Raw genomic sequence first — 14,035 nt, 5'->3', positions numbered from 1 at the left:
GATCCAACCAATCAGAACACGAGTTTCCATCTGGGAACCAACAGCTACTCACGGAGGTGGTGGTAGAGGTGCGCTCTGTAAATGTCCAAATGTTGCTCTCTTGCAGTTGCAATGACTTATTGGGGACCAGCTATAAAGATATGGGATGTTTCATGCCGTTCATGATGATGTTTCTCACTCAATCTTTCAACCAACTTCCAAGTTTCTCATTCCGTGAGTCGACATGCATTCTTCCACTATTTTTGTCTTTGGTGCCACGGGCACTCAAGGTGGTGCCGTCACCGAGCATCTCCTCCAACATGGGGCCAGAGTACGCACTATTAGCCGCAATCCAGAATCTTCTGCGGCCCAAAAGCTACAGTCGCTCGGGGTTTCCGTCGAAAAAGGTGATTTAGAGAACGAAAAATCGTTGCATGACAATATCGCCAATTGTACCAGTCTGTTTCTCGTCCTCACGCCTAGCGAAGAGGAAATAAATCAAGCTCGAAGAGTCATGGCTGTCGCAAGAACGGCAGGTGTACAGCAAATCGTCTATTCCAGTGGTGCTGGAATAAACCGGCTCGAAGAATTTGTCCATTGGAATCCCAATTCCTTCTTTGGTAAAATGTTCTTAGGCAAGAAAACCATTGAAGAGGAGGTTCGCAACGCTGGGTTCAAATATTGGACGATCTTGCGCCCCGGAAACTTCATGTCGAATTTTCTGCCACCTCACGTTCATATGTATAAGGGCTTCCTCGAAACTGGTCGATTAACGACTGCTTGGACACCAGAGACGCTCTTAGCCATGGTTGATCCAAATGATATCGGCAAGTTTGGCGCCACGGCTCTTCTTGACCCTGCCAGATTTCATGAGAAGGATATTGATCTTGCATCAGAGCTCTTAGGCTTAGAGCCTACAATTCAGAAATTGTCTAAGATCACTGGAAGGAGCTTAAAGGTCGTTTTCCTGTCTCAAGAGGAAATCGAAGCCCAGTCTCAAGCCGATCCCTTTATTGAGATTCAACTCGTGATGGGTGAACAGGCACAATTCGTTGACATGAACAAAGTCAAATCTTGGAATATCGAACTGGGAAATTTCGAACAATTTTTGGAGAGAGAGAAGGATGATTTTGTCAAGACATTTGCCCAGTGACACAAAATTTGCCCATTTGTGCGCGTATGCAGGAGCAGCGAAGAAATGGAAGATGGGAATCACTCGGCTAATTCAAGACCAATGTTGAGTTGGGAGGGATGAGATCAGTGGGGGTTTCATCCAGATGATTTTCGTTAGTTCATTCTTGAGCCAAGCTGCGTTTTGAGTGCCTTTGATGTCAGCATCCATTTGCGGCCCTCCGTGCCGGTCCTGTATGTAGTGTCGGAGTGGTGACCCATGCACATACGATCTACCAGAAAATGAAGCTATTGCAAGCTGAATTCGGACCCGGAGTAGGCGGACGATCCTATGAGGATATCGTCAATGCCTGGATAGTGGCGAATCAGCCCCCTAAACCAGGGGATGCACTCAACTGGCTAAAGCGCTGGAGCTCTGTATACGACGAAGCTAGATCAGCTAGGTATGAATCAGCAACTCCTGATAAGGCAGTTACCTGGTTTCTGCGTGCCATCAAGGATTTCGATCCCACATGGTATACTAGTTATGAAGCAATGATTCAGGTCGGAATTGCACTGAACATCCAGGATCTACTAGCAGCTTTTAAGCGAAGACAAGAGTCCGCCAAGAAACCGAGTACGATCTCGAAAGCCGCATTTGGCACTTGGCAGGGCCATCCTGATGGCCAACCCAGTGGAATCCTGATATCCCCTATGGGAGGCGGCCATGCCCTTGTGGGATCAAGGGTCATCTAACCTGGCGATGCTTCACTATCAACGAGAAGCTTCGTCCGAATGGGTGGGTACTCAATCGACCCAAAACGGAAGGGGTTTGTGGAGAAGGCATTCACAAATGGTCCAGGATTCAGATCGTGGGCCATAGAGAAAATGCAGGAAAACGACGCAAAAGCGGGCAAAGAGCTAATTCCAACTACTGCATCAGTCGCATCAATAGGGAAAATGGCATTCGCTGAATGTTGGCCAACAATTTGGCCAGGAATTTGGCCGTGGTATACAGCGAATGCCATTTTCCCTATTGATGTGACTGATGCACTAGTTGGAATTAGCTCTTTGCCCGCTTTTGCGTCGTTTTCATCATTGCCTGAATCAGACTACTTGGTAGAATTACTGGTGATTACGCTTATTTCCCATTTCCACATGTAGCCTTCTCGGATAACTTCATGAATTAGATTTTGTGCGTCAGATTACTCCCTAGAACTTTTGAAGCTTATCTTAGTAGTGACGTATCCGCCGGCATGAACTCATTAAACAAATTACCCGAAGAAACGAAAATAATTGCAATGGTATTCGGCTTTTTCTCCGAGTGCATGGAGATTTCATCCGACGATCAGGGAAATTTACGTCAGGGATCAGACTAGTCTAAATTAACCCCGCACCACCTCCAGATACAGAAATTTATGAGGGCGATTGACGCTTAATTCCCATTTTGAACATTTGCCGAGCAAGCAACGGCATTTAGTTGAGCCATGCAGTAAAGTCTATCTCGAGCGGGGGTGGGCGTATATAAGAATGGTGAAGCCAGGACGCTACTTGTGAAATACACCTCTAACCTTCGTTTTACACACACTCTCCCTGGCCTCAACATACTTCAAATTTACCACGAACTCTTCAAACGTAGCTATGAAAGTCTCCGAAGTCTTACTCCACCTCTGGTGGTACGCTTTGGCTGGCTCTGCGGGCGCCTTAGCGAAATCGACTGGTGGTAGCCAGCCGGTGATTATCGACACAGATATTTTTGGCGACGTGGATGATGTAGGAGCTTTGACAGTCGCAAATACTTTGCAGAACTGTGGTTTGGCAGATGTGAGAGGTATTGCCATCGATACGCATTCAAAATATGGGGCCCTGGCTGCAAATGTACGCTTTATCACCTGTGACCGCTCTTGCCGTGATCCCAACTCATTTCTGATTGAAAGGCTCTCTGTACTTATTTTGGGAACGGAGATATTCCAATTGCTGCCATACGGCCACTCACTAATGAGACTTTTTTTGACAATGGGAGTTTCTTGTATGGTTTGCGAATTCTGTGACGGTCACGTATTTACATTGCAATAGACATGGGGAATATCCCAGCAAAGTGGCCTACAACTGGCCCAGGGCACTTGATAGTTCCGCGTCGACTCCGACGCCTCTTGAGATGTATCGTTCAGTCCTGAATGCTGCCACGGGAAACAGCATCAACATAATTTCAATTGGCTTCCTAACCAATCTCGCCGATCTCCTCAAATCCGAGCCAGACAAAATCAGCTCGTTATCTGGAAAAGATCTCATTTCTTCAAAGGTCAAAGAACTGGTTGTCATGGGAGGTAACTATCCTTCAGGCTGGGAGTATAACTTCGGCGATATGGATCCCGAAAGCACCGATTACATTCTTCGAAACTGGCCTAAGACTATTCCGATGACATTCTCGGGATTTGAGCTCGGAGGAAACGTATATTCTGGGCAGCGGATCGCTGAAAACTCGCCGGTCAACTCTCCAATTGTCGCTGCGTACCAGTGGTATGTTGGACGCGGATCCACCATTCGAATGTCCTGGGACCCGATCACGACACTGTATGGAATCTTGGGTCTTGATGGATTCTCCAAACTTGGCTTCAGACCCATGCTTGCCTATGCCAATAAAGATGGGTACAATAGCATCACCTCGAGCAATGGATCAAATGCTTGGGTCAACGACACCAGTGTTACCAATCAGCACTGGTTGAAGCTAGCTGATGGAGTGACAAATTCCAGTATGGCTTGGTTGCTTGACCAGTTCTTTATCCACGAGCCCTCCCAAAAAAGTTGTTTTGGTTATCTCTCTGAATAATCTTCAAGAGAACCAGCAGATCATTGCTCTGATGCATGGCTGAAGTTTATCCTTGCGTTGGAGTTTTAACGCCCACGTACGGATATATTTGACACGCAAAAAGCTGAAATTGCTGAAAGTCGCGCCTAGACAATTTTCAGGCTTCAGTTCAAATGGCTTGATAGCTGAATTGATACATAGTAATAAGTGAAAGAGTTCAAACATTGATACAGCTTGTCTTCATTCCTTGCCGCGAAAAGTATAACAATGCGATGATGGCGGATCGTCTCAGTTGGATGGCATTAAGCTCCACTCAGAGGGCCTTTGTCGATCTGCCGCATTCCAGCTTACGTCTTGACTCACGTTGACTCACATTGAGTGGCGATGAAACCCTGCGGCCTAGTCACCGCCTCAAAGAGTTTATGTGGGGAATTACTGTATAACATCACTGCAAATCTGCTCCCCCCATCCTCAGCACATAATATCACTCACACACAATGGAACTGTTTCATTCTCCAGATTTCCAGTCGCACGTGGAGGACCTTATGGTAGAGCACCATGTACCTGGTCTGGCTCTTGCTATCCTTCAAGGCGAGACAACGGCCTCGGCTGGTTATGGGAAATCTTCAATCCACCCACCCAAACAATGCACAGCAGACACACTTTTCGACATTGCCTCGGCTTCGAAGTCCTTGACAGCGGCATCTGTGGGGCTGCTAGTAAATGACGAGAAGTATCCCGAAGTGCAGTGGGAAGCGACTATGTCAAGCCTTCTCCCCGGGGAATTCGAGATACCAGGCATTACTGTCGAGGATATACTGAGCCACAGAAGTGGCATGCCTTCGTTAGTATCTCGCACATCTACATAATATCTTCTCTAAGAGATCTAGCTATGATGATACTTATTTGGGGTTGAAAGCGGCAAACCCAGATACTGCACAGTCTGTCACAAGAAACCTGCGTCATTTGACTTGCTCTGCTCCCATACGATCAAAATACATGTACTGCAATATGATGTACACAGTGGCAACGTACCTCGTTGAAAAGAAGAGCGGGCTCTCCTTTTCAGACTTCCTTGAGCACCATTTTTTCCAACCATTGGACATGCGATCGTCTAATCTGCAGCCCGAGCTTGCACGATCCAAAGGCCTCGGCGATCGCATTGCCACTGGCTACAACTGGCTGGAAGACAGTAAAGAGTACGACGGCGGCTTTCAAACCTCAGACTGCCCTGAAGCTCAAGGTGCAGGGTCCATCATCACAAGTGTGAACGACTATATCAAATGGGTCAAGGCTGTCATGAGCCACCAAGATCCCATCACTGAGAATATATACAAAGGTCTTCTCAAACAGCGAATATCTCAAAACCCGAATGCCGAAGACTTACGTCCTCTAACTTCACCAACGATGTACGGCGCTGGTTGGGAAATCCTCTACTATAGAGGTTATCAAGTTGTTAGCCATGATGGTATGGTACAGGGCTTTGCTTCCACCCATTTTTTTCTTCCTGACTTCAAATTCGGTGGCGCTATCTTCGGAAACTCCTGTGGAGCAGGCGTCATTGCCAGTGTTTTGATGCGTGAATTTATTGACGAGGTCCTGAAAGTACCGCATTCGGAACGACCCGACTGGAACAAAATCGAGACTGAGGCTTCTCCAGACAATGCCAACAACATTGATGACACGATCGCCAAATTGCGTCAGAAAATGTGTCCTGGAATCCAAGAGTCTGAGCCGCAGAAGATGCCTCTCTGCGTCTATACGGGCGAGTACTGGAACCCGGGGTACCATGGAATGACTGTCCAGATCAAAGATGATAAGCTTTTTATCAATGCGGAAGAAAGGTCTTTTGGGTTTACAGTCACATTTGATCATGTCTGCCAGCAAAGCAAGTACATTGCACACCTTAGTGGCATATTAGACGGTGGAGATGAGCCTCTCCAAGCGGAGTTCAGGTTCAATAACGATCGAGTTGTACGAATGGGTGTGTATCTTGAAGACAAACTGGAGGATCTCATTTGGTTTGACAAGGTAGAAGAACATGGCGATTAGTTGTGGAAGCAGGCCAACAACTGAAATGCAGATTGACATGAAGAATCAAAGACACGAGTACATTATATAAACAATTCACAAACAAAACCCGTATTCTGGGATCACAGCTCTTCCTCAACCTCCTCACTGGCCTGAGCAACCTCAAGTTCCCAGGACTTGAACTCTAAGTTCAGCGTGTCCTCGTTGCTGGCAGCCTTGCCAGAGCCAAAGCTCTTCAGTTTCCACTGTTCAACACCCTCAACGCCCTGCAAATCCTTCTTGAAAGTGAAAAATAGTTCGGCATTCAGACGGTCGTATTCGCTATAGTCCTTAGGCCAGTCACCCAGACGTTGCACGGCAAGCTTCAGCAGCTGCAAGTGCCGGCGCACATGCTCGCCGTCCGAGAAATTGCCATTGACGGCACTGTCGGCCAAGTCAAGCTCGTAAAACGATCCATCAGTGCTCATGGTGCTGTCGAGGCCACCTTCGACGTCGCCCAATGATGGGTCAATGAAAATGCGAAGGAGGTTCTCGTGCACACTGGCGCTCTTCTTGTAGTACTTGCTTGCCATGTGCTGACCACCCTTCTCGGACTGATAGCGCTGGGCGATACCGGTGTAAAGCTGTGAGAGAAGAGTAGACATCTCGAGGGTGCTTGAGTGACGAGCGCCGTTTACCCGGCGGCAGTTGTACACAATGTCCTCGGCCAGGCGGGCGGCTTTCAGAGAGTCGCCAACCAGATACCTGGCTTGGATGTAGCGACGGGCCAGCTGAAGGGTAACGGATGGGGACCAATTGATCTGTTGACTACGGCTATTCCAGAGGCTAGAAAATAGCCATACCAGGTTCTTGTAGTCCTTTTGCTCACCAAGGATGCTGATAAGGATGTTGAGGTAGTCCAGGCTGACCTGAGCCAAGTTAATCTTCAGGTCACTGATGACGCGAAGAACTTCCTGAATGATGACCGTGGAGACACCGAATAGCTTTTTCTGGGAGGCCTCGTCAGGCCGTGGGGAGATAGTACGACCAGTAACCACCACGCCTAGAGTGAAGACAAATTTGACAATAGCGGGAGTTCGGTAAATATCGTGAGCGGAGATGTAGCGGAAAGAAGCGATGGCGAGATCACAGGCACTATCGTAATCCTTCTTAATTAGAAGCTCGGAAACACGACTGTTGCTGGCAATCCCAATTGAGCGGATAAAATTGGTAGACTGGTGAGTATGGAAGTGGTCGAGGATGGTCAAAATGAAGATCTTCACTTGAGCCGTCTCGGTCAACTTGATTCGCTTTCCTTCACTGGCGAGAAAGTAGCCAACAAAGTCATCGAAGACACGGGTGGCGGCTGCGTGGCGGTTGCTGAGCAACAGAAAATGGTAGAGACGCGCAGCAAGCACTGAAACGGTGTGGAAGGAGCTGGTCTTGGACGAAATGTGGCTTCTGAACTCCTCGAAGTAAACATATTCCGTGGTCAAGGAAGCGAGGATCTCAGTGATGGTTAAAGTACGCTGGCGAAGGCTGTGCTCAAGCTGGGCCAAGAATATGAGGCTCTGTCGACCCTTGGACGAGAGATCAAACTTGGATGTTTTCACATTTGAAGTGTCTTTTATGACAACCTGGCGGTAGAGCTCCTCAGATAGCTCAGTGGCCTTTGAAACCTGATTGGCTGCAATGTAACTGGAAGCAATTACAGCGGCTGCAGAAACCAGTCTGGAAGAAGATGATTCCGAGGAAAGGATCTGCACGGTAGACTCTTTGAGTTCCGAGATGACTGACTCTGTTTCACTGTGCTTGAAGTGGAAAGAAACTATTTCCTGGAGCTTGGATAAAGATTCTTCGTGAGCCCATCCGTAAGTCTCGCGGACGGTAGTAATGCGCTTCCTCAAGATCTTGGAGGCTCGCTCAATCTGGGCGGAGGAGATTGACTCGGATTTGGAAGTGGCGATAGCGGTCTGCTCCTCGTAAATACCATCAAGAGTGGCAGTGATCTCATCGTAGTCAATCTCATCAGACTTGATCTTGAGCAGATCTTCATATAGAGTAATGACTTCAGACTCATAGCGCTTGGATTCCTGGCAAACCTTTGCGAGGGTCAAGGTCGCCTTGATAGTGATTGAGGCGGTGATACCAAATACTGCCTTGACCTTGGATTGATAGTCGAAGGTAATCTTGTGCAACGTAGTGAACTCAGTGCGAACACTGCGCAGGCAGTGAGTATACCTGGTGAAAAACTCCAGCACGAAGGCCTGATTTTGGAATCTTGGGCTCTTCTTGGTATCGTCAAGGAAAGTAGTGAAAAGCAGCGAATAGTAGGGCACGGCATCAGAGTACCGACTCTGGTTCCACAACTCAGTCACAACAATGACAAGTGGCTCAATTGCCTCGGGTTGGCACTTGGGCGAATCCTTGTTCAAGGCCCGAATGATTCGTTGGTAGTACTCAACAGAAATGGGGCGAGGGTGTGTAAGCTCTGCCAAATTCCACAAGGTCTTGATGACAATGGGGTGCTCGGGACCATAGTGCTTGATGTAGTCTTCCAATATCTCCTGGCGGGTGTTGATACCCATGTCGGGCTGGGAGGAGCGTTCATAGAGATTGAGAAGCTCGGACGTAACGCGCTCCCTCAGCTTGTCATCTACAGGCTTAGAAAAGCGGAAAGCATGGTAGACACGGACACGAATGCCCTCTTCCCGGAGGAAACGACGGCGATAGTGATAGCACTGGCTGAGACGCTCGGCAAGCTCCACACACTTGTCGATGTGCTTGGACGGAAGGGTCACATCTTGAATGGACGGGGCAAACAGGGAAGGCCAAAGACCGTGTAGGACCTTCTTAACAACGCGAGTGGCATCCTTCCAACGATGCTGAGAGGTGTACAGCTCAACCAGTGTGTGTGTGGCAGTAAACGAGCTCTGGTCAATCTTGATAATAGAGCTGGAAGCCTCGAAGACAATTTCCTCCAAAACGGACTCCGACACGACTGAAGATGAAGAGCTAGCCTGCTTGATCACTTGCTGCGATGTGGTGGTGATATCTTTCTGGATCTCCGAGTAAGCAGAGGAGGAAGTGCTGTTGGTACTCTCGTAGTAATGGGCACAGTGCTTGAAGATACTCAAGGCTGCAGTAGAGAGTCCCACGACCGACATGACTTTGGCAATTTCATGGAAATGTGACGCAGAGGACTGTGATAGAGACAGGCTGGTATTTCTGTACTCTTCCCAAACGCTGGACAAAATGGAAGAGGCTTCATGCTCTCTCTTCTGAGATTGAAGGAATTTCGAGTAAAGCACAACAATCCTGAGCTTGATCTGCTCCCAATGCTCTGAGTACTGCACCCGACACTCCTTGCTAGCCCGTTGCCAGATTTCAACGTAAATACTCTCGGCCTCGGTAGTACGTCCTTCAGCGACAAAGTTCTGAGCTTGTTTGAGCAGGGCTTCAAAGTCGAAGGATTCAGATCGCACTTCGTCCTCCTCGACATCCAGGACAAACCGAACACCAGTTTCACCATTTTGCGTGTGGCGGTTTAGGTGAACATGAAGATCGCCGTGGGCGTCATCATCAACGGTACTGTATTGAGAACCGGTGATGGACTGGATGGTCGCTTCGATCTCTTGGACCCTCTTCTCCTCTTTGATCAAGCGATAATGCTCAATCAAAGTCTTGAGAACCGTGACCACTTGCTCAGAAGTGTTGCCGTAGTGTATCTTGTAGCATTCGACAAGCAATAGAAGAACCACTTCACGCTTAGCCATGATGTCTGACTTGGTGGTCGCAATTTGCTCCACGGTTAAGTCGAGGAACAGACGAGCCACCTGCATCGTGACAATGTGACGTGTTGTGAGCAATGTCTGGCTGACTGTGGTAATCTCGTAAAACAGAGGAATAGCTTCGGAAACCTGATGGGTATCGCGACGCAGGAGAGCCAAGGAGATAATGGACTGGAGAGTCACAACGTTGTTTGTGGTAAGTACATGGCGACACAGGTTCGTGACAATGGACTGATAGGTCAACAGCGTTGGAGTTGAGATGTTTTGCCAGAGATTGTTCTGCAGCAGCAAAAGCGTAATGGAAACCGGGAAAATCTTGCTAAACTCCTTAGCTGTGGGAGCTTCACCTCCAGTTGTAAAGACCGAAGTTTGCTTCAGATGCAGAGGCCAGTATCGAACAGCAAAATCAAGGAGAGGGTGTTTTGACACTAGTACAGTGGTATCATGTCGATCTAGAGGGGTCAAGGAAGGCTCATGGTGCTCAGCAACGGCAGTCTTGATGTAGATAAACAGCCTAGTAACGAAGTCGACGTGACGGTCCTTGATCGCCGGGGTGAGCTTGCCCTTGGAGAACACATCCAAAACCGCAGTCCGGATGAGCCCGTGGCGAAGATATACCTGACCATCCTGTAGGAAAACAAGGGAATTCAGGGGCTTTAGGACGTGCAATGGATCCAACTTGCGGTCAGTGATCGTGTACTTGTCAATCTGGACGGAAGCCAGAGTGACGAGCTCCTTCAGCAGCAAGGGGCGCTCTGCCGTCGCAAGCCAGAGCAACATGTACTTGGCATCCTCACTGACTTCAGAAGACTGGACAGTATGAAGAACAAAGTCGGCGATGGTCAGCTTGCTGCTGATAATAGTCTCGACGGCCTTTTGGAGGCTGTCAGGGGTGTGTTCTTGACGGGCCCGCTTGGTACAAAGCTTGGCCCAGAGGAAGGAGCCGCGAGATGCTTCAGATATCTGATCCACAATGGTTTCTTGGCTCAACTCTGACATTTCCAAGAAACTATGGCTGTGGATAAGATTGCTTCGCACAACCGTAGAGACATCCTCAGCAACCCTGTCCTCATTGACCAAAACGTGCGTCACATTCTCTGAGGCTGGTGGTTTCTCAGCTCCAAGAGTAATCAACTTTACATTGGTTGAATTGGTAGTTGCCGCAGTAAGTCTTCTGAGCAGAGTTGCTTCGCCGCAGGAAGCCTCATCAAGATCGTCAACGACAATAACCAACTCTTTGGCACCCTTGAGAGCGGCGGCCAAGGCACGCTCTAGTGCACTCCATAGGATGTCATCGTAGTCAGCGGCACTGGTGGTCTTCCGGCTGCGCTCGTAGGCATCGCCCAAGATGTGTAAGAGCTGGATATTTCCAATACGTTTCTCAAAGAGCTGGAAGAGGATAGTCTTGGCGATAGCAGCAAGAGTAGTCTCTGCTGGAATCCTCGCGTCTATTCAACGGCCCGTTAGTATTTAGCAGTAGATAAACGAGCCATGTAGAAACTCACTGATGGGAACAAACAAGGCCTTATAGATAGTTCCACCGATTTGGTCTTGCAGACGGTCGACAATAACAGAAGCAAGTACAGTCTTTCCAGATCCCGGTTTTCCGGAGAAGGAGAGAGTTTTTGCGGGGCTCTTCAGAAAACGAGTCAAATATGAGCCCATCCAGAGACAGGTCAATTCCTCTCGCTCATGGGCAAGGTGAGAGGTATTCTCGGCGAGATGGCTGAGAACGCGATCTTCGGGTGCGAGCCAGGACCTGACGGACTGAACAACAGCGACTATAGTACAATCGAGATTATCAGTCATGTAGCTCTCTTTTAGACGCAGGTAGAATGGGATTCACCTCTGTCTGTATCAATGTTCTCTTTCGATAGCTGGTGTCTCCACATGGACTCAGCAATCTTTCCACAGCGCTCACGGAATGATTGAATTTGGCCAGGGAACGTGTCATAGATATTGACGGAAATCGACGCAGTGGTCAATTTGCGGATCGCCTTGTGGAAGTGGGTTGACACGCTCGCGACCAAAGTCACCAAGTCGGCCAAGGCTAGGATCAATTGCTCTTTGATTTCCTGTGAGACAGAAAACAACTCGGTCCGCTCAAGCAGGTTTACAAGAGTGGAGGATGTGCTGTAGAAGAATCCGAAGGAGGTCATCAAGGCCTGAGCGTTCTCCTTGCCAAGCTGTCGAAAGGATTAGCTCAGAGTCATCGACTCGAAGGGATGTGTTCAAACTGACCTCGAGGAGCATGGCACAGTAGCCATACGAAAGCTGAGCGGCAAGATAGCTATCACCCGCAAATTCATAAATGGCAGTGTCAAAAGAGTGCAATCTATCGACAAAAAGTTGCGCCCATCCCAGAACCTTGTCATAGCTGCTTCCCTCCGGAGGTAGGTGGCTCATGCGCTCCGCACGGATCCATTCAATAATTGAGGCGTGCGAGGTGTTCAGAAGCTTGGAGGAAGCAGTGGTACCCAGCTCATCGCCACTACGACGGTGAAGGGACTGGACCACGCTGGTGATATTGGAATTTCCCACTCCATTGGATTTCTTTGGCATGAAAGACTCTCTGCGGGAGTGGCGGTCGCTGTTTGAAACGCTATCACTGTCGAAGATAGCAGAGATAGAAGAGATCTGCCTGGAATTGCCGGGCATGTTGGAGAAAAGAGGGGATCCAGGGACAGGAGACACAATACCAGGCGCCATTTTATTGTTGAGGTGTCGTTTCAGTTGTTGAGTGGAAGCGGCTTGCTTGGGTAAGTTGGTTGGGATATTTACTCTTTCAGAGGATGGTTCAGTGCGGTGAGTGGAAGGAGAGGATATTTTTCGTGGAGGAGAATGGGTGTTCAATATAGCTTCTCTTGAGCAGCAGCTCTTAAAGCAACAAAATAGACAAGACAAACCCGCGGAGATGGTTTGATGTAGGTTTTGGAAAAGTACAAAGATTATTTGACGAGACTGAGAGAGAAGATGAAGGGAAGCTAACGCCGGGGTGCCACTGTGCTTTTGTAGTAGCTCTCAGGTGGGAACCACCTTCAATCCCGTACTATTCCCTTTGAAAGATAGTGGAATAGTGGCGATATTATGACGCCCATGGTGTTGAATAGTGGGTAAGGGCTTGAACTAACGTCGACTCAGACCTTCTCCTCCACCTTATGATCCCCTCAGATCAGCTGTACATGTGTCTTTCTTGCCTCCCTCCGTCTCCCCCTCCATCGCACATGAATGGTGAACTAAAAGGGCAACCTTTTCCCAAAAATATGGCTGTTACTCCATTTGGCAGTTCTAAAGTTTGATCTTGCATTGATTGCCCCCCGTCCAAGGGTGGACACCCGTGCTGAGCGCTAATTATTTCGTTTCCGAGCACTGCGGACAAGCTATGGAGCATAGAGCGTGGAGTCCTTCAAGGCAATCAGCATGGTAACGATAGTGGTTGGCAAGTGCCTCTCCACCATGGCCGTCATTGCCCCATACTGGTTGGTTAACAGCAATACGAGGCAGTACAGAAACATTAAGCACGAGTCCATGCAAGCTGAAAGTATCAGCTGCCGAGTTAAGAAGCCCGGAGTCTAGAATTCGGAATCACCGTAAGCCTGCATAAGCGGCTTCTCTGGCTTCCACTGGTGTCTCTATAGGTTGCCAAGTATACTTCATATTGGGCAAGTAACTAGGTGCGCTCCGTGCATTGCCAATGGCTGGCTGAGAGTTGTACTATCACCGCCGTGCTATATGGCATCGGATATGGAAAGCAAACCTTTCTATTTTTATTTTTATTTTTATTTTTTTGAAATAAACAAAGCTCGAGTGCCCTGATAATAGTCCCATCTTGATTGTCCTTCCGATGGTAGATATTGTAGATGCGATATGTAAACATCTGTTTGCGGAGTCACTTATTGGCCGTCATGAACCATGCATGATCTTCAGCGGAACGGATCCATCAGGTGTTCGTCTCGTTGCGATCAGCATTTCGCCCCACTCGTCCCGAGATCGTTTCTCGGTTCAAATCCCTTTGCCTAAAGCATGTGGCTGCAATCTTCTGCCAGCTCTCATGGTTAAACGGAGCACAGCTCTTGAACAAGGTGATTCGTACAATCTAAATGTCAGCGGTTGTTTCGAAGAACAATCCGAAAACATGCTATTGCTTGTTTCCTTCTGACCTTGCATTGCCTTCCCCTCACCTACATGCATTAGTACTATGGAGAATGGTGGAGGGAGGTTACAAGGAACAATTTTGCCATGGGTATTCTAGAGGTTCCACTCTAGACATGCCAATAGATCCGCTTTCTTTGACATCTTTGTGTGGGACTATGTGGGTAGCTCTCGGATATACCTC

General features: G+C 48.4%; 5 protein-coding genes across 5 annotated transcripts; 4 read left to right on the top strand and 1 right to left on the bottom strand.

Annotated features, from left to right (window-relative positions):
- Nucleotides 1-493: 493 nt before the first annotated feature.
- On the top strand, nt 494-1,132 carry PFLUO_LOCUS6669 (uncharacterized protein; the record flags this gene model as incomplete). The annotated part of the gene is made up of 1 exon (XM_073784234.1): nt 494-1,132. The coding sequence occupies one exon, from the start codon at nt 494-496 to the stop codon at nt 1,130-1,132; it is 639 nt and encodes a 212-aa protein (XP_073640709.1).
- A 260-nt stretch (nt 1,133-1,392) lies between these two features.
- PFLUO_LOCUS6668 (uncharacterized protein) lies at nt 1,393-1,845 on the top strand (the record flags this gene model as incomplete). Its single annotated transcript, XM_073784232.1, has 1 exon — nt 1,393-1,845. One exon carries the CDS (start codon nt 1,393-1,395, stop codon nt 1,843-1,845), a length of 453 nt encoding a protein of 150 aa, XP_073640708.1.
- An 885-nt stretch (nt 1,846-2,730) lies between these two features.
- Nucleotides 2,731-3,919, top strand: PFLUO_LOCUS6667 (uncharacterized protein; the record flags this gene model as incomplete). The annotated part of the gene is made up of 2 exons (XM_073784231.1): nt 2,731-2,983; nt 3,189-3,919. The coding sequence occupies 2 exons, from the start codon at nt 2,731-2,733 to the stop codon at nt 3,917-3,919; spliced, it is 984 nt and encodes a 327-aa protein (XP_073640707.1).
- Nucleotides 3,920-4,395: 476 nt separating this feature from the next.
- Nucleotides 4,396-5,950, top strand: PFLUO_LOCUS6666 (uncharacterized protein; the record flags this gene model as incomplete). Its single annotated transcript, XM_073784230.1, has 2 exons — nt 4,396-4,729; nt 4,923-5,950. 2 exons carry the CDS (start codon nt 4,396-4,398, stop codon nt 5,948-5,950), a joined length of 1,362 nt encoding a protein of 453 aa, XP_073640706.1.
- A 101-nt stretch (nt 5,951-6,051) lies between these two features.
- PFLUO_LOCUS6665 (uncharacterized protein) lies at nt 6,052-12,357 on the bottom strand (the record flags this gene model as incomplete). The annotated part of the gene is made up of 4 exons (XM_073784229.1): nt 6,052-11,147; nt 11,205-11,480; nt 11,546-11,885; nt 11,941-12,357. The coding sequence occupies 4 exons, from the start codon at nt 12,355-12,357 to the stop codon at nt 6,052-6,054; spliced, it is 6,129 nt and encodes a 2,042-aa protein (XP_073640705.1).
- Nucleotides 12,358-14,035: the final 1,678 nt, after the last annotated feature.

This window comes from Penicillium psychrofluorescens (assembly GCF_964197705.1).
Source record: "Penicillium psychrofluorescens genome assembly, chromosome: 4".
Classification (NCBI taxonomy): domain Eukaryota; kingdom Fungi; phylum Ascomycota; class Eurotiomycetes; order Eurotiales; family Aspergillaceae; genus Penicillium; species Penicillium psychrofluorescens.
Note: the sequence above shows the minus strand (reverse complement) of the source record. Positions and strands in the feature narration are given on the sequence as shown.